This window comes from Hermetia illucens, chromosome 4 (assembly GCF_905115235.1).
Source record: "Hermetia illucens chromosome 4, iHerIll2.2.curated.20191125, whole genome shotgun sequence".
In the NCBI taxonomy this organism is placed as follows: Eukaryota; Metazoa; Arthropoda; class Insecta; order Diptera; family Stratiomyidae; genus Hermetia; species Hermetia illucens.
The window spans coordinates 150,023,462-150,050,070 of NC_051852.1; the positions used below are offsets into that span (position 1 = coordinate 150,023,462).

General features: G+C 42.5%; 1 protein-coding gene across 1 annotated transcript in view; it reads right to left on the reverse strand.

Annotated features, from left to right (window-relative positions):
- Positions 1–26,609, reverse strand: part of LOC119655776 (serine/threonine-protein kinase MARK2) — a 512,551-nt gene that overhangs the window by 309,118 nt on the left and 176,824 nt on the right. The window contains exon 2 of the mRNA XM_038061858.1: positions 15,781–16,752. Coding sequence (XP_037917786.1) covers positions 15,781–16,179 — 399 coding nt within the window. The 5' untranslated portion in view covers positions 16,180–16,752. The remainder of the gene's footprint in view (positions 1–15,780; positions 16,753–26,609) is intronic.

The window sequence follows — 26,609 nt, forward strand, 5'->3', positions numbered from 1 at the left end:
TCCCTGATGTAACCCTTGCATCGGAATAATTGGCGTCGTCGGTGGACGGGTAGCGAGTTCTGTAAGATTACTCGGCAAGCGGCCATCAATAGTGTTCGAAGTGGTTGACGCTACTTGCCGTCGTACACCAGATCGATGTTCTCTCTGTACGTAAAAGTCGCGAAGGTAAACGTCGTAAACGACTCGTCAAAGATCTTAGAACAGGCAGAGACGTGGAGGGCATTTCCCGAAGTGTGGTGGCGTTGTAGCTGACACTCATAAACTCATCGATGAACTTAATAATGATGGTCCGCGAAGCTTCCATGCCCCGGAGGGCATCCAGTCGCGACAAGCCTTTTATATTTTATATATTGGTGGAACATTTCCTACTTGCGGAAGGAGTGCCATAGGCTGAGCCATTAGGCATAACGTTAGAACGATCGGGAGAAGGCATGCATGATAATAGCAGAGTACAAATCGGTTTAGAGGAGACTCTGCAGTACGATAAATAAAAGCGAATATTGATATTGAAGTAAAGAAATTTGTGGGGACTCGGTTATAAACTTGTCACCCAGAAAATCGGCCTTGCGGAAACTTCCCACTATGAAAAATAGAAAGGCGCCAGGGCCTGACAGAAGTATATAAACTCATATTCCATCATCGGCCAGACTTATTGTTCGGCGCGTTCAATGCTTACCCAAAGGAGATCATTTTTCCTTGCCGTTGGAAAATAACAATGCTCACGCTGATCAGCAAAGGGAAAGAGAAACCCTGAACTTCCATCTGGATATCGACTGCTATGTACGCTTGACAAGGCAGGGAAAGTGCTCGAAAAGCTCATCATGAATAGACTCATTGAAACGATCAGTGCTGCCGGGGACTAATTCCGAAAGCAATTTGGCTTCAAAGCAGCGAGATCCACATTGGATGCTGCTATGGAGGCCGTGGAAGCGCAGGCACACAGCCGACTGATAATACTGATCGTAATGCATGATGTCGCAAATGCCTTTAATTCTGTAAGATATACAGCTACCTCTTGCGGATATTGAAGGATTACCTGAGCGACTGACCCCGCTCTTTGAGACGTTAAAGAGCCAGAGGAGGATGAGGATAACATCGAGGGTACCACAGGGATCTATCCTAGGGACGGACCTCTGGAATGCTTCTTGCGATAGTCTGCTGTGATTTGAAATGCAGAAGAGTTGCACCTGGTCGCTTAAGCGGCCTATATAGTGACACTTGTTCCGGACGCACTGCTGAACAGGCGCAAAGCAGACTTGGTGATTGATGTTACGGATGAGCGGGTGGATGACTGCATATGGTTTCAGCCTTGATTTGGAAAAAAGCCGAGGTAATCATTCAGACCAAAAACAGTATCTTGATCGTCAAATTGATTGTAGAATCAAAACCGACGGCTAAGTACTTTGACTTAACGCCCACTCGAAGATGAGCTTTTTTGAGCAAACCAAAGCCGCAGTGAACAAAGTTGTAGCTGGAGTCTTGGCCTTAAGCCGGCTAATGACGAATGGTGGGGACTCTCCATCTACCAGGAGACATGTTTTTATAAGTGCAACGCAATCCTTTTTGTTCTACGGCCTGGAGGTATGGGCTGATGTTCTTAACAATGTGCATCGTAAGCGCCTTGCCCAAGTGCAGAGTTATCTGTTTATCGCACTATCTAATAACCGACCGTGATAATGATCCTCGCGCCCTCCTTTCCAAGGAACCTAAAGCCATCTAACAAGCGTAAGAGAGAAAAGAGGTTAGGTACTTCACGATAGTTATAGTCCGTTAGAAGATGCTGCGAGGAGCATTTCTCAGAAGAATATCTGCAGCTACAATCCTACGAGCGAAATAGAGTAACTGATGTTGAAAATACTCGAAGAAACGGAAATTCAACAATGCTTTACGAGCCCCTAGGTACCGCAAAAATTTGAAATTGAATTTGGCTCCCCGAAGCAAAGACAACCAAAATCTTTAAGAATCTAAAAATGTTTCGACGATAAAGAAAGCGTCTTCGAAGGCGTTCATAAGAGCACTCAAAACGAAAGAGTTTATTTCCTCACCAACAACTACTGTGCACCAGGTACCAATGAATTTCGAAAGGCCCTTTAAAGAAGATAAAGAAGCTATGCTGGACCATCATAAGGCTTGTTTCACACATCTGCGGTCCCATTTGATTTAGTTCATTTTAGGTTCGTTTTCCGTCGTCGCTGCCGAACAGTTTGAAATGGTATCTATTCGGCACCTAATTGAAACCGTATAGAACCCAATACTCCCATGACAATAGGTATTACCAGGTTCTAGTACGGTTCGAATTCGTGTGGAAATGAACAGTTTGCCGAATAAGAATCGTGTATGTGTGAAAGGGTTCAGTTCGGTTGGTTTTCGGTTGTGACCGAAAATACGCTGAACTGGATGGAGCCGTGTTTGTATGAAACGAACCTAATTCACCATCTAAGCGAGCCCTAGTTTGTCAGTGAAAATTACGCACAATGAATCATTTACAAATAAACTGAGAAATATAACACGTTGACATTGCATTCAATTAAGAACGCGATTCTAAAAATCTCAATGACAGTGAATCACGTGAACAATTTTGACGGAAGGTCATGATTGCCGCTTGTATACCTTTTTTTCCAACCGATTCCGAACCGGTCTTTGACACTGATAAATACAAGGAAGCTATTCAGGCATAAATTCAAGACCTTGTCGAGCGACCTGAAAAAGAAAGGACCACTGGGCGTCGAACCGTCTTCAGGAATAAACGTCGAAAAGCTCGACTGTTGGTAAAGGGATTCACGCAACATTAGAAGAGAGACCAGCCTGCCATATGATTGAGATCACTAAGACTTTTAATTGCACTTTCAGTCAAACACACAGATTCCTTAATTATGCACCATCACAATTCACCTCAATGGGTTCATCGACACGATCGTGTTAGAAGAAATGCTCGTGGACCATCTGGAAGAAAGAAGCAGCGCTGTCAATGCGGGACGGAGCAGAATGATCGAGAACCTAGCTTGCAGATCTAAAAGCTTATCAAGGCTTTTAAGGGACCGCGGCAAGAAACTCAAACTGGATCACCTTCTGCTGAAGTTTGAATTTATACTAAGTGACGCCGATCTACGTTTCGATTACGAATGAGGAAAAAACGACCTTCCTGGTCATTTACGTGGGCCACTTCATACTCGCCTCAACGAGTCTGTGACAAATCTCAAACACAAACTCTCGAAGACTTACTGGATCTAAGTCGTGGTAGGATTCAATTTTTGATTTGAAATCAAGATTTTCGGAAGAAAGCTATAATAGTTACACAAAGAGGGGGCAGCGCCCGAGGTCTACTGAGTTGAATTTGGGACAAGCAATTGCAGCCTACTCTACATATAACGCTTTGTAGTAAGATGCGATAGAAACGCCGAGGTATATGCCCCGAGCTGCCTGGACCTTAAGCTCATAGAATCTTTAATGTACCTCAGCCAAGTCACATAGTCGGATATTGTCAACGCAATGAACTTGGTAAGCCAATGGGATAACAACGATGAGATAACTCATGATTATGAAGCGGAGCGAGTCCTAAAATACTTACAGTGGACCGCATCAAGAAACCTCAGGCTGCACAAGATGGTGGAAGAGATTCACGGATACGCGGATGCCAACTGGAAGAAAACAGGACACACAGACGTATTCGGGGCCTTTATGCTAAAAGTAGCAGGTTTTTTTTTTCTGGAAATCTCGGAAACGTCGGTTTGTAGGCTATATTTTCAGTTAGGGCCGAGTATATTGAATTCATCAACTCGACCAAAGAAGATATTTACTTGCTCCGTATCCTGGGAAATCTAGGATCCGAGTAATCCAATCAAATCCTTTTTTATAACGATAGCCAGGGCGGCAAGGGGCTCACAGTCTATAATACCCCTCAGAACTGATTGATACATGATACCATTTTATCTCACAAGTATTGCAGTATTTCGCGAGCTAGTTGACACGTATATGTACGTATGTGTCCTCTTGGCAAGACAAAGGACAAGATGAAACTAAAAAGACAGGCAAAAGCATGCATAAAGCATATCCACCCTCCCACGGAATCTTGTGTAGTTCACTCTCATTTGCTTAGGATCTAAAAGCACACGTCGTTATTATAATCCATTATTTATCCATAAATCATGCCAGTGCTAAGTGCATTAAATGTCACATTTTTGCTCGCCCCTCCCGCTGCTCGTGCTAACACAATAGCATCAACTGCGATTGATATTGATTTGGGCTCGAAGTTTCTATGCGAAGCTCTCAACAATTAAGTTTTAAAATTATTGGTTCAAAATTAATTACATTTTATATTTGTCCGTTGCATAACACACTTTAATCTTCATCTTGTGAATTTCATCAGAAAAAAAACCAAACATATTTATCACTTAGGTTTTCGAATCGCAATTTAATATCCTTCCTTCGAATTCAATTTCTAATCCAGCAAAACATGAAGGAATTCCAGGAATTTATATTGATTTTATATCGATACAAATATGTGTCTTTCCTGAAAAATTTCAAATCTACATAAATCTCTATTATAGTGATAGAAGCCCATGAGTAACGATGATGCTGAAGACAATTTGTATCTATCCAAGCTGTATCTGTATCTCTAACTTTTGACACGTGTTGAATATTAATGCATTGCAGAGGTGGATTTTCAACTTTTTCTTCCAAGGATAATTCATGATTTATTCCTCCCGTTATTGTGCACGAGCTAAACAATAAATGTAGGTATTCCATGCTATAATAAAAAGAAGGATCCCGTTTAAAGAGGAATTAAATTATGGTTTCTTATGACTTTGAGTGAGGAATTTTCAGTAAAAAAAGATGGGGGTGGAGAGTAAAGGAAGATAAGGAACAAATAATAGCATCGTATCTGATATTCCTGTCGCAAAATGAAATGTTGAGGAATTATAAGATAAAGGTAGAATTTTATTATTCCTTTAAAAATATTTACGTAATAACAGGCTTCAAGTTATGTATCTAAATGTATACTATATTGCGTCATTCGTTGCTTCAAAGTACAGATAACTCCTAAGTGAATTTATGTTAGAAGTCCAGGACAAATAGCTTGGATAAATACTTAATGAAAATGTCATCACAGTTTCATTGGTACTGGATATCAACCCAGAAGATATCCCTCCTATCAGGTATCCTTTCATATCGTTAGGATACTGTATCTTCTACATCTGTTCTGTCTGCCTAGGATCCAATAACTTTACAATTTCCGAATGAGTTACGCAGTCATCTCGACCGCATTCCTCTTCTGGGGGTAGGTAATCCCATTTGTGAAGTCGATTCACTGTATCACTGGAGTGAACAGATAAGGGATATCCCTGTTGGTGATGAAGAGGAAAATTGATAAGAGATATGGCTTCTACCATTAATAGATACCTGCATGCAATAAAACAGCACCTCCTAAGCAAATATAACTCAAATTAAAGCCATAGGTCCATTCGGGGATAGGTGGCAATTCGGTCTATATGGAAGCTGGGTTCAGAATTTAGTAATGTAGGTCCTCTTATATACTTATACGAGGAGACAAGGATGAAACCCATGGTATTTAGATTAAACTCAATTAATTCTTGGATACAGACGTTAGGAAATTACATAAATTTGCATTTCAGGCATTTGAAGAAATATAAATTGTTTTCTGAGGGTAACAATTAACTATTGAGTAGATTCACATTGTTATCCATCATTTATTTTAGTGAAAATTGTCATTTCCTTTAATTTTTTATAAAACTATCTTTCCCTGTTTTAATTGATCGAACTGCGTATCGAAAATTATATTAATATTCGCACTATCCTTTACTCCGACGACAGAAGGAGAGCACAAATTTTGCGATTTTTCTTCTGAGAAGGAAAAATTATGAAAACACAGTGTTGAGTGTGGTTCATCCATTCCAAATCGATACCAGTTTGGATGACAATTCAGGACAAGAGTTACAAGGAACAGGCACTTATGGAGAAGAAAACAAAAGCATGGCACCATAAATGTTGGCCAATGAACACGTTTGTGAAGTGTGGCTAGGTGGGTACTCCGTGAACCCTCTGACAACAACCAAACAGATGTTGCAATTATTGAACTGAGAGGAAAGCAGTGGGCAGGAAGAGCCACATCTTTTTCCATCCGTCCATATGTTGGACATCGCATCGCGGAATCCATCTTCAACAAGGGTTAGGACCTGGTTACTAATTTATTACACTCTCCCACAGAGGCGCCAATAGACTCCCATCTTAATCGCCTTCTGACAATTGGCAAGCAAACACCTCGCAAAAATCTGGATGACTTAGTGGCCGATATTAGAGTGGGTATTGCCTCTAAGAACTGCGTCTATCAGGTGAATAAAAAATAGTTCTGTAAGTTAGGGGAGAATATGGTTCGGACATACCATTTAAGGGGGTGTTTTGAATTAGAAAGTCCAAACTCTGATTCTTATTTTATAGCTTGAATTGATAGAAGAAGAACTAAAAGTCCTCCGTGGTCACACAAAAACATATTGCAATCTACCCAGTGTTTGTCCCATTTGCGGAGATCTGCACGCAACAGCTAAATGTAAGAAAAACAAGCCTTGGTGACCCCGACGTGATCCAGGCTTCAAATTCACAACCTTCCTACCACGGAGGCATTAATAGCGCAGTAAAGCACCCTGGGAAAGGAAATTGAAAAAGTAATGATCAATTTCAAGAAATTATCCCTGGAACGGCGCATCACTGAATTTCTCCAGCGCACCCTAACGCGATTAAAGGAGGCATTTCTATGAGGGCGATGCGAGCATCAATCGGCTAAACCCGCTGGCCAATCTGGCCTACCTGAACACAAATTATCACGGCCAGGTCAGGGCAATATACGAGGACTACATGGCCCGGATCACTGAAAGGTTCGAGGCAACCCAACCACCCGCTGCTGAATCCGAACCAACAACAGCAAATGATCTCCAAGGGCCATCAAAAGTCGGAGACAACAAGTACCTCCTTCAACAGCGGATACTACTGAACTCAGAACATCGCAGCCTGCCACTAATTGACCCATCCCCCCAGGAATTTTGTAAGATAAAGATGTTAATGCTCCAGTGCTACGGAACACAATTGGAGGAAAAATTTTGGCCACCGCCACTGACCAACAACTTACCTTTTACTCCGCCGATACTTACCATAGCACGGAACAATGGATACAAGGGGCTATCATCCGGCTCAAGCACATCCTGCGGCAAGGGGAGAAATAAGGCATTGCAGGCCCATCTATCTGCGAAACGAGGCCTAAACTTCCCGAAATAATCATTTCCAAGGTTCGAAAGAGATTACTTAAAGTGGTCTCAGTTCCATGACTTGTTCGGTCAAATTGTGCATAGTCAGTCCATAACTGCCAAAAGCTATCATTATCATTAACGGCGCAACAACCGATATCCGGTCTAGGCCTGCCTTAATAAAGAACTCCAGACATCCCGGTTTTGCGCCGAGGTCCACCAATTCGATATCCCTAAAAGCTGTCTGTCGTGGCCTATTGAGCCGGATTTTATCCACAAGCTATGGTATTTGAAAAACAATCTGTAGGGTGAAGCCGAGCGCCTCATACGACACTTGACCATCTTCGACATCAATTATGAGGCCGCCTGGACCTTACTACAGGATCGATTCAATAACAAACGCCTTCTGGCAACAGCGATCCTGAATCCCCTCATATCCCAGCCAGCTATTATTATTGAGGCCGCCGTAAGTTTGAAAACGCTTCACGATACCACCAAAGAATGTCTACCAGATTTGAAGAGCATAGGCGTATCGAGTGCTGCTTGAGACTCAATTCAACACGCGGAGACTGTACAAATAAGGGCTGACGAATTCTAGGGAATTACAACGTCTTGAGGCATTGCTAGACTTCAGTGTTGGCAGGTTTCAGGCTTTGGAATCGATGCACGACAAAACCAAACCCTCGACACAACAACGACAGAAGTTGCTCCATCTGAAGGGGTCAACACAGGACCTACACTTGCACAAAACTACAGGGAACACCTCCTGTCGAACGAATTAATCTGGTAAAAGAACGTAAATTATGCTTTAACTGCCTATCAACAAAACATAAAAGCAACGCCTGCAGTAGCGCTCGGAGGTGCAAACAGTGTGCTAAAAGGTACTGTACGCTGCTCCACGATTGCTTTCCGACAACCACGACCCCCAGCGCCACCTGCACCCAGTTCTATCGCTCCAAACGTAAATTCCTGTTTATCAATTCGCCAACCAGAACTAAGTCCAAGCACTGCAGCCCACGCAGCAATTGTCCACAACCATACGCCTCATGGAGAAGTTGCCCCTTGTCGGGCTTTGCTAGATCCCGGTTCGCAAGTGAACCTAATTTCGGAAGAGATAACTACCGGTCTAGGCCTGAAACGCCTCAACAGAAGAAGAAGGTAGCTGCCTCACATAAAATCAAGCTGTTCATCCAGTCACCCATCACTGGTCACAAAATATCGATGGACCCTATTGTGATGGATAAGATCACATAGGCCCAACCTTCCTGACTTTTGGACCCCATCAGCAGACATGTCAGTATGCTGAAGACATTCTCACGCCTGAATATGGTACTTGCGAACTCTGGAGGAATCAATACTTTTTAGAGGAAAAAGGCAGTAGAAGACGGGGAGATATTGGACCTCATTTTGATCAGCGAAGGTACTTATAGAAGACACATTTTTATCGATGCAAGAAACATGTAATATAAAAACGCGATTAAAAAATTGCAAGTAGCTATCATGGAGAGCAAAACCGAGGATTTCAAGCGGATATGTATCGAAGACCACCCATAGGGCAGTACATACCGGTTGGTAATGTCATCACTAAAAGGTGAGCGAGGCCATTGACTATCTGCAGTATAATTAAACCCCGACAAGGTTCCAGTAGCGGTAGATGAGAAGATCGAGAATTCGTTGAAAAAAAAGAACCCAGGATCGAATAGAATCCCATATGACAGTGTCACTCAGGAGAACACCAAGCTCCGAAAAGACAATTTCGAATAACCTTGAAACTTTTTCTTTCGGGATTAGATATTTTAATTGAATACAAAAAATATACGTCAAAGAAATCAGAAAAAACCCTGTTTTTGGACCTTTTTAGACAGGACTCCTTTTAAATAATTCTGTGCTTTTATCACAACATTCAATATGGTCGTAATTATTCTTACAATGTAATTTATAGCTTGTATCAAAGTATCTAAAATGTTCCATCTCAGTAACAAACAATTCCTTCAAATTAAATGATCCCATTTCATGCACATAGTCTCAACATTTATGAGCGCATGCACGCACATCATTTTATCGTATCAGAAAATGAAAGAAAGGACACTCTTGAAAGCTCAATTTCCTCTTTCTTTCTACATCGAAAAATGTGTCGAGGGAATCATTTTCTGCTCGGACTCCATTAACTGTTCCTAATGAGATCTCAACGGACAAATGGATGAATGAATCACAAGTTTTGATGGTTTCCTTTGCTGAACTCTAAAGGAAATTGATTTCTTTTCTAGGACGATGACTGGATTAAAGGGATTCAACTTGAGAGAGGATTTAAGAGTTGATTACTTCCAACGAATTTCATAAGGGATTTATTTTGTTATATGAGGAATTGACTGATGAAATATGTAGAAATGCTGTTTTGTTGACTCATAGGGACGAATGTTGAGATAAGTGATTTATATGCGGCAGAATAGAACAGGAGTTAGGAATGCTTTTTGGTTACATATATTTTCATAAATTTGGAAGATTTGTCATAAAGGGGCATCATCAGATTTTTCAGTCAAATAGTTTCCGAAAATGGCCCAACTGAGTTCAAAGTTAAAATCTGCTTTGGAAAGTACTAATTGACACCTTTCATTTGATTCCCCACATCGCTATATTCGATAAAAAAAATTTCGCATCTCCCTTCGAAAGTATGTCCCAACCACCTCCTTAAGTCCACGTAGAACAACGTTATTTACTACCTATGTTCTACGTGGAGTTTAGCAGGGGGTTGGGACATACTTAGGTTATTTACTACCTGTGTCTCCTCCCTTGGAGATCACCTTGTCGTGGTGGGGGAGCCTGTAGTAGTTTACTACGACTCAGTGGAAAGCTTGCATTTAGTGCCTGCGGCGAAGTTAGCCAGAAAGGAAAATACGGAAACTCTCAACTTGAGAGAAACTGGAAATCCGACTACGACCGGCCCGTCCGCGCTACTACAGCCCAAATCTACCCGCAAACGGAAGAGGAAGGCCCGCAGAAGGGAATTTTGGCCACTAAGGAGGGGGGACTACAGGTTGAATCCTGCCTGTCAGAACCTTCTCCGTCACCCTTACCGGGAAAAGCGGAAGAATGGGAAGCTGGTGACGTGGACGCTACTGGTTTAACGCCGGTATGTGGAAATGGATCCAAGCGGCCCGGACACCATGAACCTGAAAAGGCCTCAAGCCGGCGGCAGAAGAGAGCACTACGAAGGAAGATGAAGCACCTTGGGAATGAGGACATGGACGTGGCTGTACCACTAGGTGCGATAACGTCCAGAGAAATCGTACGCAAGGAAGCGGAATCTCCGGCGGAAGGTGGGGATAAATTGGGAACACCGATGAGATCCACGCTGGACGCACCAGACTCTTCCGTCAGCGGTAATGCGCGCAGGAAGCGTAAGACCAATACATCTGTTGTGGCCGACACTTTATTGTGCTTCGCACCAGGGGTAAATAATTCTATGATCTGGTGGCGTATGCATAATCAAGTGGTCTCGAGCTAGGTTACGATGCGAATGCTCAACATATTTGTTGGGGTAGTAGCAAATGCAATCCAAGAGGAAAGAAGCTATTTGATTTCATCACTTCAGCTTATGACTGCAAATGTAGGGTGCGCCCCTACGTTCGTGGGACCGAGAAGAAGCGAAGTAATTGACCTAACAATCTGTACTTCAAAAGTTTAGAGTTGATTACACACTGGCGAGTGCTAAACGAGGTCTCACTGTCAGATCACCGATATCCAGAAATCAATCTGACTATTGCGGGCGAACAGTCTGCAGTACAAAGACGGAACCCTAGGAAAACGGATTGGCCAAACTTCAATGAACTTCTTGGCAATAAAGTACAGTTCCCTAGGCGACTAAGGACTCCTTTGGCGCTGGAAGATGGATTGAAAACTCTGAACTGCACACTTTTAGAGTGCTATGAAGAGGCTTGTCCTATTTCCCGAGACCAAAGCGAGGCCAAACGGTTCCTGGTTGAAAAAGTAACAAGATCGAAGACTGGTTAAATTTCAGGAACTCACAGCCTGAATACAAGAGGCTCGTTAGGTGTTCGAAAGGAGACTCCTTTAAAGCGTACTGTGAGGAACTGGAAGGCGAAAGAGAGACTTCAAGGCTGTGCAGAGTCCTCAAAAGAATCAGCCAAGTTGGATTCTCTTAGAAAAGCCGACGGTACTTTCACGAGCTCCAGACTGGATTCAGTACAGACCCTTCTGGAAGTACACCACCCGGGAGAACGGGTGAAAGAAATGGCAGGGAGAGAGTTGACAGTTCTTGCAACCCATTCAACATGTAAGTTCTGCAAGGAGAACTGGAACACTGCGAAAGCAGTTGTTACCCATGAAAATGTGAGAGCTGCCATACTGTCCTTGCCATCTATCCGGCGATGCTAAAGGAGGGTATGGAGCATTTAGAGCGACCTCTAAGAAATATTTTTCGAGGATGTCTTGCTTTGGGCTACGTGCCTTCTTCTTGACAAAAGGTTAAGGTAGTTTTCATACCGAAACCTGGGAAAGATGACTATTCTAATCCAAAGAACTTCAGACAGATCAGCTTGACTTCATTCTTGCTGAAAGGTTTGGAGAGGCTGGTGGAGCGTCACATTCGTGGAAACGCACTTAGGTCACACCCACTTAGTGAAAACCAACATGCTTACCAGCATGGAAAGTGCTGTGAGTGCTCTTCATTCTTTGGTCACAAAGATAGAGGATGCAACTTTGAATGGTGAGCACGCGATGGGGGTATTCGTGGACATTGAAGGGGCTTTTGACTGTGCGCCTTTTCAAAAACTTTGTGATGCCGCCAGAGAGCATGGTGTTGATGATGCTTTAATTCAGTGGATCTACGCTATGCTAACGCAGAGATTGCTGTGCGCTGAGGTGGATGTCGATCGCTACCTGACTGCAGAAACAACGAAGGGCTGCCCCCAAGGAGGTGCGCTTTCGTCACTTCTGTGGAGTATGCTGATCGATGCGATGCGATGCGAACTGCAAAATTTGCCAATATACGATCAAGTTTATGCTGATGACGTGGCTGTGCTTGCTGTTGATCGGGATCTTGGAACGGTGTGTAGGAATGTACAACGTGCCGTTGATTTGATAGACAGCTGGTGCCTCAGACATGGTGTGTCAGGTAATCCAAATAAAACCACAATGGGTTTATTCACAAAAAGGAGGAAACTGGACGGACTTTGCCTCGCTGAGATGAGGGGTACTACCCTTCAACTCTCCGAAGAAGTGAAATATCTGGAAGTCACTCTAGATAAAAAAACTTCTTTGGAACAAACATGCAGAGGTAAAGATAAAACGAGCTCTCACAGCTTATCGTATATACATCCGTACTGTGGTGGGTTAAGGTGAGACAAAAAGGTTTTCACCGTAAACTAGCCGCACTGCAAAGAACTGTGTGTCTGGGTATCACTACTTTCATGAGCACGACATCTGGCGCAGCTCTGAATGCACTACTCAATTTGCAGCCCCTGGATATATTTATTTAAAGCACTGCAATGAGAGCAGCTCATAGACTAATTCGATTAGATCTATGGGGAAACAATTGATGTGGGGAGGCACAGCGCATTGGAAGAGTTACTGGGAGGACTGAATCCAGTTCTTACAATGCCTCCCGATTCTCGTGTCCTCATACATCTGTTTGGTAGAAGATATGAAGTTACCCTCAAGCGTAGAGAGGACTTGGAGGACCCAGAGAAACGCGTGGCAGGATATACGGAAGTCTTCTACACCGATGGCTCAAAAATAAAAGAGGGTTCTGCAGCCAGAGTCTACCTCTCGAATAAAAACGAGAAGTGGGCTTTTCCTTTGGGACAATATGCAACGGTTTTCAAGCCGGAGTTTATGCGATCCTAAGGGCGGTAAACTGGGTAATTGACGAGAAGGGCAGGCGCATCGCAATTTGCAGTGACAGCCAAGCTGCATTGAGGGCATTGAGTAGTCCTTTGATCACCTTGAAAATCGCTCAGGAATGCAGAAACCGTTTGAACTCTATCTCTAGATTCAATGCGGTGGAACTTCTCCGGGTACCTGATCGCTGTGGCGTAGAGGGAAATGAAATCTCTCGATGCTTTAGCGAAAGAGGGGTCAATCTCCCCTATGTCGGGAACGGAGCCAGCAATTGGAGTATCAGTAGCATTGGCTAAATCTGTTTTTAAAAACTGGGAAAAAGCTTCCCACAATGACAGGTGGCAGAGCCTAAATGGTGCTCGACACGGCAGGAGGACTTGCAGGTGTATTGTGGGCATTCTGACAGGCCATAATTCACTAGCTTGGCATATGTTCAGAATAGGAATTACCTCCTGTAATGAGGAAGCGGAATCCACGGAGCATTTCCTATGTGAATGCCCCGCCTATGGACGCATCAGGCATCAGATCTTTGGTGCCGATGTTCTCCAATTGCGACGGGTAGCATCACATCCACTAACGGAAATCCTGTTGTATGCCAATGGAAGTGATCGACCGCACTCCTGCATGGTAGTATCAAAAAACTTCCGGGCTAATTTGGTTAACGATCTATGTGATGGCGACACCACATTGGCTAAACTAACCATGAAAAGTCAACAGGGAGATAAAGAGGTACTATGCTGCTCTGCATATTTCCCCTGTGACGTAGAAGACGTTCCCAGTGGAACATTCATCAGAGCTATCCAATATGCCAAAAGTAGAGGCATGGGGATAATAGCAGGATTTGATGTCAACGCTCACCACATATGCTGGGGAAGTTCGAACATCAATGCAAGAATACCTAGTAGGAACCGATCGGCAGATCCTAAATTGGATAATGAACCCACTTTATTGAACGTGGTCAGGCGAGAGGTCATCGACATCACGGTGGCATCTCTTGACATCGCGGCTCTGATGGGAGAGTATCAAACGATATCACACTTTCGGATCACTGACGCATTGATTGCGTAATGGACATCGATCTGCTAACGCAGATTCAGAGACTTGGTTGCCTAAATATTACTGGAGCAATGAGTGCTACGCCGACTGCGGCACCTGAAGCTATCCTAAATTTTTCCCCCATTCACTTGGAGGTAAAACGAAAAGCAGCCATATAGGTTCGATACCATTGGGGCGTGGAAAGGCGGCCAATCACACGGTTATGCGTCTATCTGGAAATTGCTTGAAAAACAACCCGTAGCGCTGATGCCGACCGATCATATGGATCATATGGATTCGTCTTTGAAAAGACATACACTGTCGTAATCACTGAAAGAGAAGAATGGTCGATAAGTGGCCATGAGTTTCAGATTACAGACCTAATATAATCTTCATCGACGTGGTCAGTCATGGAGGATGGATCTGGCGCAGGGGTGTTCTCGAAGAATCCGATTATAGAACTGGCCCGACCCCTCGGAAAAATGACGACCATATTCCAGGCGGAGATATATGCCATTTCATTGGCAGCAGAAAAATGTCTGCGACAAAAGTGGACGGGTCGCACCATTCGAATCTGTTCCGACAGTCGGGCGGCATTATCAGCACTAAATGGCAACGACATATCAAGCCAGTTGGTGTGGAGTTGTCATCAGGTACTGCTGAAACTTGACCAACTGAACGAAACATTCCTGATGTGGGTGCCGGAGCAATCTAACATCGCCGGTAATGAGAAGGCTGACAGACTGGCTCGCCGAGGATTCACAATGGTGGGGCCAGAACCAGCTCTTGGAATCCGACCATCTACTGTCAACTCTACTCTGAAGGGTGAAATTGCAAGGATTCACGCAACCGAGTGGAGAAATTTACCGGCAAGTGAAAATCCTTGTAAAAGAGCCTAGGACCACTAGAGCGACATTTTTGTTGTCCCTTAAGAAGTGGGACATATAAACTCTAGTAGGGCTTTTAACGGGACACTGCTCCTTAAACTACCATATGGAAAAGATTGGGGTAGTGGTTTCGGCTATGTGCAACCAATGTGAGGAGGAGGAGATGGCCCGGCATCCTCAGATCTGAGACGAAGACACCTTAGGAAGGTTTTCTTCAATGAAGAATCTGCACACTCTCTGCCTCTGGAGAATATTGTCAGATGCGCTAGAGCCTGCGAACACTGTAGGCGGGAAGCCATGGAATTTACGGGGATAGTATAATGGGTCTAACAACGGCCTGAGTGCTCGGAGCTGCGACTCCCCTCAGTAAGCTAAACTAATAAACAAACAAATTGACAGTGAACCGATTTTGATAAAATTTTACTCTCCAAACAAAACCTTAAAAAAACGATGTTCAAAGTTGGTACGCATTTTGTATTATTTAAATCATTTTTTTCTTTAATTTTTGATGATTTTTGATTCCACAATAATGCACAAAATTGTTTGTTTTATTATTTTAAAAAAGATTTTAGTTTTTTTTCACTGAGAAAAGATTTCAGATATTTTTCTGATCGGAGCGTAATTTTTAATCCTAGAATTACCTAGGATAAATGTTTTGCTTGCCATTTCTGTGTCAGTGGAAACCAAACTGAATTTATTTATTATACGAAAAAAATATAAATTAAAAATGTTCAAGGACTCACCTTAGCTGATGAAGTTCTCTGTTTGATCGATGCTGAATTCGAATGCGAATGTGACGAAACTGATGATTGTTTAATACTTGAACCACCACCACCTCCACCACCGCCACCACCACCCGTTCCCGAACTTTGATGACTATGATGACTATTCGTGGGATGGGGTGCAGTTGTAACTGATGTGGGTGTGGCATTTGTTCCGCCGCTTGTTTGATTCGTTGTAGCTGACCCAATTTCTCTTGAATCATTTGTTGATTGTACAGCGGCAGCACACTGTTGTGCGGCAGCGGCTACGACAACGGCTGCTGCAGCGGCCGATTGGGATGATGATGTACCATTCGAGACATGATCGGCCGGCAAGGATTCCGGAACTGGTTGCAATGTTGTACGCATCGTAGCTGACATTTCTCTGAATTTTCAATAATTATCCTTGCCGAGAAACGTATAATGTCTAAACTGGAGATACTTTTTTATGAATTTACACACTTCACAATTGTCCAAAATTTTCTTTCTTTCTTTGAATTTTTCCGCGAATGCGTTATCTTTACATTTCAATCACCATAAGATTGATTAGCCAAGCTGATTTAAATATATTCCGGAAGATACTTCTTAACTTTTCCGAATAGGAGGAATAATTATCTCATATTCAACCAACAGAAAATGGTTTCGCAAGTTCGTTCTTTAATTTTCTTTACTCTATTTTTGAGAGGAAATTTGATTTCCTCGAGTATTTTCTTTATAATTTTTATGCGGTGTTTATCATTACGTTTTTCTTTTGCCTTATATCTCGTTTTTTCTTGTCCAATTTTTATCAGACATTTAATATCACACAGATGCGAATTATCTTCTTGGTTTTATATAATTGGATAATCTTATTAGCATAGTCATGTTCAATTTTTTGTTTGGCCTGTAACTAGTTCACAGCATTCGAGTTGATGGAGAGAGCTTAAAATGAAGAGAGTCCGAGTTGTTGAACATCTGGAAAAAAGTATAGAAAATTATTAAAATGATTGTTATAAATGTATTTTGTTGAAATAAAATAACCTTGTATAAAAAACCGTGCGACTAAAATCAAAACTTCTTTAATAAATCTTGTTTAAATGGTGCGATACACTAAACTATCGCAGGAAAAACTAATGACAAAGATTGTAGTGTTCGCTGGTCTCACATTCCACGGAGAATTCAGGCATTTCAGGGGCTTGCTTTCGAAATCCATCTAATTGTCAACGGCCATTTTTCTGGAAAGCATAGCAACTCCATAGTTCATTTGGCCCCAAATTAGCGTCTCAAATCTCTGCTTATGAAAACTAATATCTATTTCTTAAAAGTAATTTAAGTTCATTTGAGTCAAAATCTAGTAGTAAAAACGGCCAATCATTAACCGCTCCTCCTGTCAAACCCACTCATTCTCAAGTCGCTAAAAACTGAAAATATTTTTTTAAGTTATTATTGTGTTGATCCTTGCCTACGCACCATCGCTCGCAGTTATCTCAAATGCGCTTCAGCGCCCCCAAGATTTCCTGAAATCTCTGCACTCCTTCTCTACTGTTCTGTGTCAAATACCCTTGGGACAACCCACCCGTCGACCGTCTTGAGAGAGTGGATTCTACTGTATGGCGTAGCCCGCAATGCAGTTGGCGCCCCTCCTCAATGTGCCACCTATCCACTGCCACTTTTGCCTTCCGATTAAAGCGCGTACATGTGCCAGACTTTGTGCACCGACCAAATTCTTCGTTGGAGATAGTATCAGGCCAGTGCACTCCGATGATACAACGCAAGCAAGTGTTCAGGAAGGCTTGAAGCTTTTGAATAACAGTGAGGTTCACTTTTCATGTGCTACTCCCATGCAACAACACTGAAAGAAAACTAGCACAGAACAATCCCAACTTGATCTTGGTGTTGAGATAACTACATTTCCAGATTTTAGGCAAGGCAGCGAAAGCGGATCCAACGTTGTTAATGCATCGGGCAACATCCAGTTCGGTATCGCCGTCGACAGAATCCACGCTTCCTAGATATATAAATTGATCGATGCTTTTGATGCTCTAAGGAGAATGCGATGACTCGTCAGACTAAGAACCTTGGTTTTGTTGGCGTTTACCTTCAGTCCAAATTTACCTGTCTCTCTTCCCAAATACAGAGCCATTTGACCAAGGTCCATGACTCGGTGATAGAACAAACAGATGTCACCAACATAGTCGAGATTTTTGAGGAAAAAGGCATTTTTGCGTTCTTGTCCATTGAAAAAGAAACGAACATGGATAAATAAGCACGTAAAAATATGGAATTAAAAAAAAGATTCGTATTTATAGTGAAAGCCTAACGATTCCCCTATTGGACTGCTTAGACTTAGCTTGCTGTCTACGGGCAGTGGGGGATCATTGGCAGAAGGACCTGCCTAGCTGAAAGAAATTACGGGAAGCAATCGTCGAAAGGATATACTCCAGAGAACCTGCATGTAAGCAGCTCACTGGCAAGGATTAATGAGCCAAGTTGAAGCTCCCTGCAGGAGGCGCAGAAAAAATTAATACGCGGCCGACGAGCATCGTAAGTTTAGGGTATAGAACTAAAACCTGTATTTAAGGAAGACTGACGACGATTCAAATTCCTCCATATGTTAACTTATAAGCAGCAAACGAAATTTGAACCGGAGCGCACAGACCAGGTAATAACTACTGGCCAAGTAATTTTTATAATCCTTAACCACGAAACTCCTTCCATACATTTCGCTCTCTTGTCAATCAGCAATGAGCGAATGTACTCATCTAAGCGCCTCCCAACTTCTTTTTTGAAAGCGAAAGAAAGGGCAGAAACAAATTTCTTCAAGTGTGAGGGCAGATGGAAATCTAAGGGTGCCAAATCAGGACAATAGGGGGGATGGCCGAATATATCCCACCCTAAATCCAAGAGTTTTCCCATCGCGAAAGTACACTTGTAAACAAGCGCATTGTCCTGATGAAGGATGAGTTTTTTTTCGAGCTGATCAAGAAGGATGGGAGAACATTTTTCTGCCTTTTTTGAGGGTAATCAACTAACAGGGTTTCTTTCGCATGTAGCAAATGACCACTCACTTTCGTTCGCCTATCACTCAACATGATATCATGAACTTTTTTGATGGTTTCTGATGTGGTTGTGTTTTTGACCGGTTTTCGTAGGGGCCGTTTTCGAGGGAGACGTACGACCATGTTTAAATTCAGCTGCTCACTTTTTAACAACTAATAGGAGAAATGCTCACAACCTGTCGGAAAATAAAATATTTCAGTTGCGTCTTCTAGTGTAAATGAATCCGCCCCCAAAAATAAGGAGCACATTTGAATTTGCAAATATTAAAAGTTCCAGCACCACTCTCAACGCCTTTTGTTGACTTTTTTTATTTTTACAGTGTGCATTCCAAAAGTATCGGAACTAATTTTTGTTGAGGATGTTGGGATTGATGACGGACCGGACCACTTGAGGAGCAACCTACTTCCTCTCTTGTGGTCCATGGACTCCGGTTTTTTGGGTTAAACATCCAAGCTTTCCAAAATAGTTGATCTGCACCCAGAGCACAGATGAGGCAGCGTCTGATGGTGTTGCCTCTGCCCTGGACGAAACCGTCAGTTAACTTTTTTGAAAAACTTCGGTGCTTCACCCAAAAATGAGGAGCTCGTGGACCACAAGAGTGGTCCGGCCCGTCATCAAGTGGGTGCGGATTCAAGACTCCTAATATTCTCAAGAAAAAAATCACTTAATCCTAGATTAGGTTTGAACTTACGACGAATTCCACACTCATCCCATGTTTGCAATTATATATAAATGGAGCCATTACTACCTGTCGCTAATTTCGGTCACGTTGCTCCCAGAGCAGAGGTGAGACAGCGTCTGATGGGTTGCCTCTCCCCTGGACGAAACCGTCAGTCAACTTTTTTTATCGGAATTAGTCTCAGAACAAGAAATCTATTGTCAGTTTGGTTACAGTAACTTAATATTCTTGAAACTAGCACTGTTGTACGTTAATACACCGTTGTGATTGTCAGAGGGTTTTCCTAAGCTTCATAGACTCCGTGGAACCTGGCAAACGAAATGCTTTTCAGCACTCGTACCGAAGACTAAGCCTCGTTCACGCAACCGTAACGCTATCCCTTCATGTCTCTTTTAATCTGAGAGAACGATAAAAAATCAAAGGGAACCACGTTACGGTTGTAAAAAGGTGCGGCAAAATTCTAATCATATTTCTGAACAAAACTCGCGGACGACAAGCGGCCTGTTAGTTGACGCGTTGTCATGATGGAGGATCTAATCGTGGGCGATCTGCTGACGGACTCCGCGACCCCGATCCTGTCCAGTAACAGTCTCTCCAGCAGGTAGAAACTCCATGTCGAAAAAGTTTTCAATGCGACGGAACCCTCCTTTCTACCCCTACACCCAGAATGAAACCTTCGCACCCATTAGAGGTTCTAGTTCAAAATTCGAAAAAAAATTCTGCCCATACTCAGAATCCCCACAGAAATGTTTCATTAGAAGGAAGAAATTCTATCATAGTTTACAAGGATAGGCAAATTGAGTCCTCAAGGTCTAACCTCGGCAGGTGGGGTGGTTCGAAGCCCAGTTAAGGACATTTGTGTTTGTCTTTGATTCATCCCGCAGCTGTAGTCTTATCAGGTGATGATTTGCACGATCATTTAAAATTCTTCAAAGTACTCTCGCGACCTGGAAAGCCTCTTCTGTGACTCTCGCAAAGTCTTCGTCACGGGTGATTGGATCTCATCTATGGACGAAAATCGTGCTCCTTTCAGAGCTGGAGCTTCCAGGTTGTGGAGAAATCTTTTCCCTTTGGGATGACCCTTTTTCGGAGTCCTTCCGTCACATTCACGTAGTACACAGTGTTTGCGAGGAGCAAACTCCCTAAGTACAACTCCTTTGCTGTTAAAAATGCAATGAGCATTGTTTTCACTTTTGATTTGCTCATTTTTGCCTTTTTTGGTTTGGCTTTTGTCGGTTTGTTTCCGGGTCGTATTGAAAACCCCAGGTTTCATCAGCAGTGATGATGTTATCCAAACAATCAGGTTCAATTCTAATGCGTTGCAAAAGTTCACTTGAAATTTCCGCTCGTTTGGTCTTTTGGTCGTCTGACAAACCCTTTGACACGAACTTGGCGGACAATTTCTTCAAGAGAAGACGACAAGTTCAGTTTATTGGCAACCATCTTGATACTAGTCGACGGTCAGAGTCCAATATGAGCCACATTGTTTTCGATTTTAGTGCTTGACGTCCGCCCAGAACGTTGTTTGTCGTGAACCTCGTCCCGGCTCTCTTTAAAGATCTTTAACCAACTCGAACCTTATGAGTAGAACAGAGCAGTGTAAGCCTTACGAATTTATAGAATCTGCAGGGGCATCTTATTTAAGAGACTTGAAATCAATGATTAAATCATAACCTGACTCTAGCATTCTTAAAAAAAATATAAAAGTCATCAATCATGCAAGGATCCCTACTCAACAGAATTTGTTGAAGGTTAAAAAATTTGTTATACCATTTATACTTTACCTGAACTCTGGTATATCCCTTACACCACAAGATTATGTGTTCATTAGTTTTCCTAAATTTACAAGTGTTACATTTGTCCGAAACTATGTTTCAAACCTCTTGAGGAAGAGAAGCCTCCGGTTTAATTATAGGTAAAGTCGGATGAATTTAGGTGAAAAAACGTCCTTTCACCCGCGACGTTGCCAAAAAGTCCTTCTCCCACTCCTTGTATGAGTGTTCCTAAACGAAAGAACATCAGCAGGGAAGGGCTCGACAAATCTCATGGGATACGAACCCAGAGACTTACAGGCTTCTTCATGAGCAACTTCATTTAATGAGTGCCCCGAATGAACCAGGCACCAGAGAATATTCTGCGATTTGAAACAGAGGTCAGAAGCCAGGGCATGTATTTATAATATACAAGAGTGGAGACAGTCTAATCACAGCAACATTCTCCTTAGCCATCCTGAAAGCCATCTTGATGGCCTGAAGGACAGCAAAAAGTTCAGCCGCCAAAACCGAACTGACATTCAAGGAAAAGCATGAGATCTGAGTCCCCTCCGAACTAACCACCGCAAGACCACACCATCGCACCTGAAGGCAATATCCGACGCCAGGACTAGAAAACCTCTAGATTTAACACCATCGGCCAACCAGCCACAAGCAGCCGCCAAGTGAGTCCTGCCATAGGTTCCTCCCAAATCATAAGACAAAAAGAACTGAACCTTATTTGAAATTACGGGAACTTCATTGGGAACTACAGTGTCAAAGACTCCGAAAAAAAAAACCATTATCAGCACCCGGGTTTTGTACCACTAAATTATAGGTTTTAGGATTCCTTAGCTTGACAAATTCTTTGGCTGCCAAGAGGGGCCTTCTAAAACGGAGCGGCCAAAGCAAACACCTGATGAAAGGGGGCGGTTCTTGTCAGCCCCAGGCATCTTCCGACAATGCAAGTAGATAACCTTAACCTTATTTTCAAAGTATCTGGGCGGATTCATAGTGGACTTAACTGCATACTCTAAGATAAGCTTTACCACCGCTCAATGGAGATTGATGGCCTTCTGAAATGTAAGGCTCAAGAGGAACTAGTTACAAAATTGATCAGCCTGCCGGCCTTTAAGATTTTCGCGATAATAGAGTTCAAATGATCTCTGACCGAATATATCCCTGCCTAAGGAGGTGACTGACTTGACATGAGCAAGCGTTTGATTATTAACTTTAATGACTCCTGCTCATAACCCTTCTTCACTTAAAGGATTTGGGATTTGATTGTGTTGATTGGTAAACCCAATCTACGGGATTCATCAGCAAAGAGACAAACCTCCAGCGTACATATTGATAAATGATGTTGTCAGCACCACGGTCAGAGGCACGCTTGTGCCTGAGCACAAACAACCAGCGTACATATTGATAAGCGATTTGTCAGCACCAGGGTCAGAGGCACGCTCATGCTTGAGCAAAACGACAGTGAGCTCTTCTGAAAAGAAGGACAGAGACACTGTGGGATGTCTGAGGACATCAGGAAGAATGGGAGGGGTGGATGGCTGTCCTTCCTAGCTAGATAGTCGAGATATTCCGCATTCTTCGTAGGATCCCAAATTGGAGGCCTACCACTGAGATGGCCACGAAATCCCCTCATGGATTTCCAGAAGGACATAACATCTTTTGTCTCAGATAAATCAGACCAAATTTCACACCGACTCTTCCACTTAGCGTTCATGACCATCCTCCGCACTCGTTTGGCCTCCTCAAAAAGGAGAAAATTTGTAGTGTTGGACCTAGTCCCAAAACACCTATACTCGATTTATTTCCTTTTAAAGTAAAACTTAAGCTCTCGGGGCCACCACATCTTTGTCTGGCCAGTGTGACTAGTGCAAAGTCTAGTTGCATCGGCAAATTCTCTTTTCTAAATATTCGTTAGAGTAGGAATATCATTTTGTGGCGCTAAGTTGCTGACCTGCGCTTTTAACCTAATCGAATCAATCTTGAATTTAGGAAAGACATTAAGCACCTGCGTGGGGATGCAGATGAGAGTATGGTGACTATTAGATATTTTGTCCGTAATGAGATTTTATTGCCAACATTGACTGGCAGAATTAGCAAGAGTAATGTCAAGAACCGAGCCCAATTGGTTTGACATTGTCGACGGGGTGTAAAAAGTAGCATTATTAAGGAAGACAAATGAGAAATTGAGGACCGCAGCCTCTAGACATCTGCCCTTGCCATTGTTGAGATAATCACCCAGGTGACGGATCTGGCATTCAGATCCCCTGTGATGAGAACGATGTTATATTTTTCACAAATAGTGAGGAGCCTCCCAACAGCCGTGTTGAAGTATCCCTTTTTGAGATGCTGGGAGGAAGATAAACCGAAACAATAACGAAATTGGAAGAGAGGTAGGGCGTTTCCGCTATGACAATATCATAGGCAGAAACATAACTGACTTGGCGGAAGCGAATGAATTTACGAAAAGCCAAAATGACACCACCATGACACTTAGCTATAAGGTTAAATCCAAAGCTGTTGCTATTAGCATCATATTCTATGTTTCATTTATTAGCCCTAAGACTTTGAAATCTAAAATGACGTAATTAGTGAATAAAGTTGGCGTGTATCATTTGTAGTTTAAATAAGACAAATTTACAAAAACATAAATAAATAAAAAAAATCATGATTGATTTGATTTTTTCAAATTAAAAAATCTGCCAAAAATTTATAGAATAGAATAGAATCCCAAATGGGGAATAAAAGTGACAATCGGTGAAAAATTAGGAAATATAGAACTATAAACTGATTTTAGTTTGACTTATCCTGAATATACTATCTATCCTTGGCCTAACAACGATTTTACGCTAATAATTTTTCCGGGGAAATTAACATCTGTCACGAAGTAAACGCTTCCATCGGCCGACCATGTGTTTTTCGAAATAAAAAATCGTACAATTTATAGGTATGTATGTTCAATACATTTTCATTCAACAATTTATAATGTTTATGTGATATACCACATCAGTTTTCACCTCTAACAAAATATTTACGTCAATGGGCTATAAGAAGCACATTGCTAACCGAAATGTTCTACAAGTTTTATTCGGAAAAAGACTCAGTTCTCATCTGCAAATACTACGCAAACGATTTTATTAGACTAAGTAGAAACATTTGGCTCACTACAGAATATATGTACATAGAAGTGAAACCAATTATAAAAAAACCGTCTGCTCTCTAAGTTCAAAGTGGTCTCACATTTAAAATTCAAACGTTGTAACTTGGTTTGTGAATGGTATCGGATACCAGTATTGCGTTCGTTCACTCCAGCAGATACCTAAGTAGATATATAACCATATTAAGAACACACGGTGACAATTGACCTCAAAATTAGTAATGTAAGGCGAGACGAGAACTCGATTCTCCCAATTGAAGCGCATACATAAATATATTCGAATCGATATATTTACGATAAAAATAAAGAAGAAAAGAGCCAACCGGTTTTCGGCGACTATGGTATACATTTTGAAGATACGATTAAGCATTTATTGAATTGTCGTGGCAATGATCGAAATCCAAGACTAAAAAAAGATAATTTGTTTTCCAATATCTAAAAATATATGAGGAAAAAGGTTGAATAAGAAATTTTTATTGCTGCTGTGGTGTTACTTTTTGAAATTACTATTGGGGACTGAGGAATGCAACCGTATCTTTTATTTTGATGAGATGAAAGTTTAATAGTTGACCAAATTCATGAATAAGGCAAATGAGCTGCTTCGAAATTTTGCAGATGGGATTGAAAGAAATTGTCTCCTGTGGAATCTGAATTGAAAAAAGTGCTTTCCACTATCACCCATAAACGATCTTTCAAAAAGTGGAGCTCTGCAAGTATGTTTTGCTTATAAAACTAAGTGAATCTTGAACAGGTGATCGTCAAAGTAAAATGACATCATTGCACAGGTTTTACCAGCCAAACTTTTAATCCATAGCAGCGAATCGTTTTGGTTAAGCCAACTTGCGGTTTCGTGAAGACGATTTTCCAAGCTTCAAAAGATATAATTTTTGTTTAGGTATTGAGAGATCCTCAGTCCACCTCTACTTGATGTTGGCCGGGATCAAATAGAGAACACCTTGCTCCCACTTTTTCGGCACATAGGTCCTTTTCTAGGCTTATATGGTTGGCCTTCACCCTTTGGTGCCATATAGTGCGTTAATCACATCTACACGTCATCGCGGGCGATTACTTGAAATGCCTTTCAGCTCCCCCCACGACTTCCCGAGACGCTGGTAATCCTCCTCTACTGTTCTGTGGCAAGTGCCTTCGGGGCGACCCACTCGTCGGCCATCTTGGGAGAGTGGATCCCACTGAAAGGCATAGCCCGCAATGCAATTGTCGCACCCTCCTTAATGTATGACCCATCCATTGCAACCTCCATTTTCAGATCACATCGCTCCGAGTACCAAACCTATGCGCCGACCAAGTTCTTCGTTTAAGATAGTGTCAGGCGAAAGTACTCCGACGATACGTCGCAGACAGGTATTGACGAAAGCTTAGAGCTTTTGAGTAACAGTGGACTTCACTTTCCATGTGCTACTCCCATATAGCAACATAGAAAGAACACTAGCACAGAGCAGTCTCAACTTGATCTTGGTGTTGAGAGAACTGCGTTTCCAGATTTTAGACAGGACAGCTAAAGGGGATCTAGCGCTGTTATTGCGTCGGGCAACATCGAGTTCGGTGCCGCCGTCGGTGGAAACCACGTTTCTTAGATATACATATTGATCGATGTCTTCCATGTTCTGTGCGTTAATGCAGATAGGGAGAGTACGATGACCCATCAGATTGAGAACTTTGGTTATGTTTGTGTTTATCTTCAGTTCAACTCTACTTGCCTCTCTTTCCAAATCCAGAGCCATTTGACCAAGGTCCATGACCCGGTGAAAAACCAAACAGATGTCATCAGCGTAGTCGAGGTATTTGGGGAAATATATCATCGCCCATTGATTTCCTCCACGTCCTCCGGACAAGGCAGCATGAAGAACGTCACCTATAACAAGAAGAAATTATATCGGTGACAGGATGCAACCCTGGCGGACTCCGCTTTGGACCCCAAAATTCTCCAAGATTTTACCTCAGCGAAGCACGTGACATTTTGCACCATAATATGCTATTTTTTCGGAATGCCCATCCTACGTAGAGCAATCCAGATACACTTCCAGTTCACACTATCGAAAGCTTTCGCGAAATCGATGGAGAGTAGGTGAAGTGAAGATCTAAATTCAGCGCGGTGTTCCAAAATGATCCATGGGATGTTTAGGGGGTCAATGCAGGAGGCTTAGCG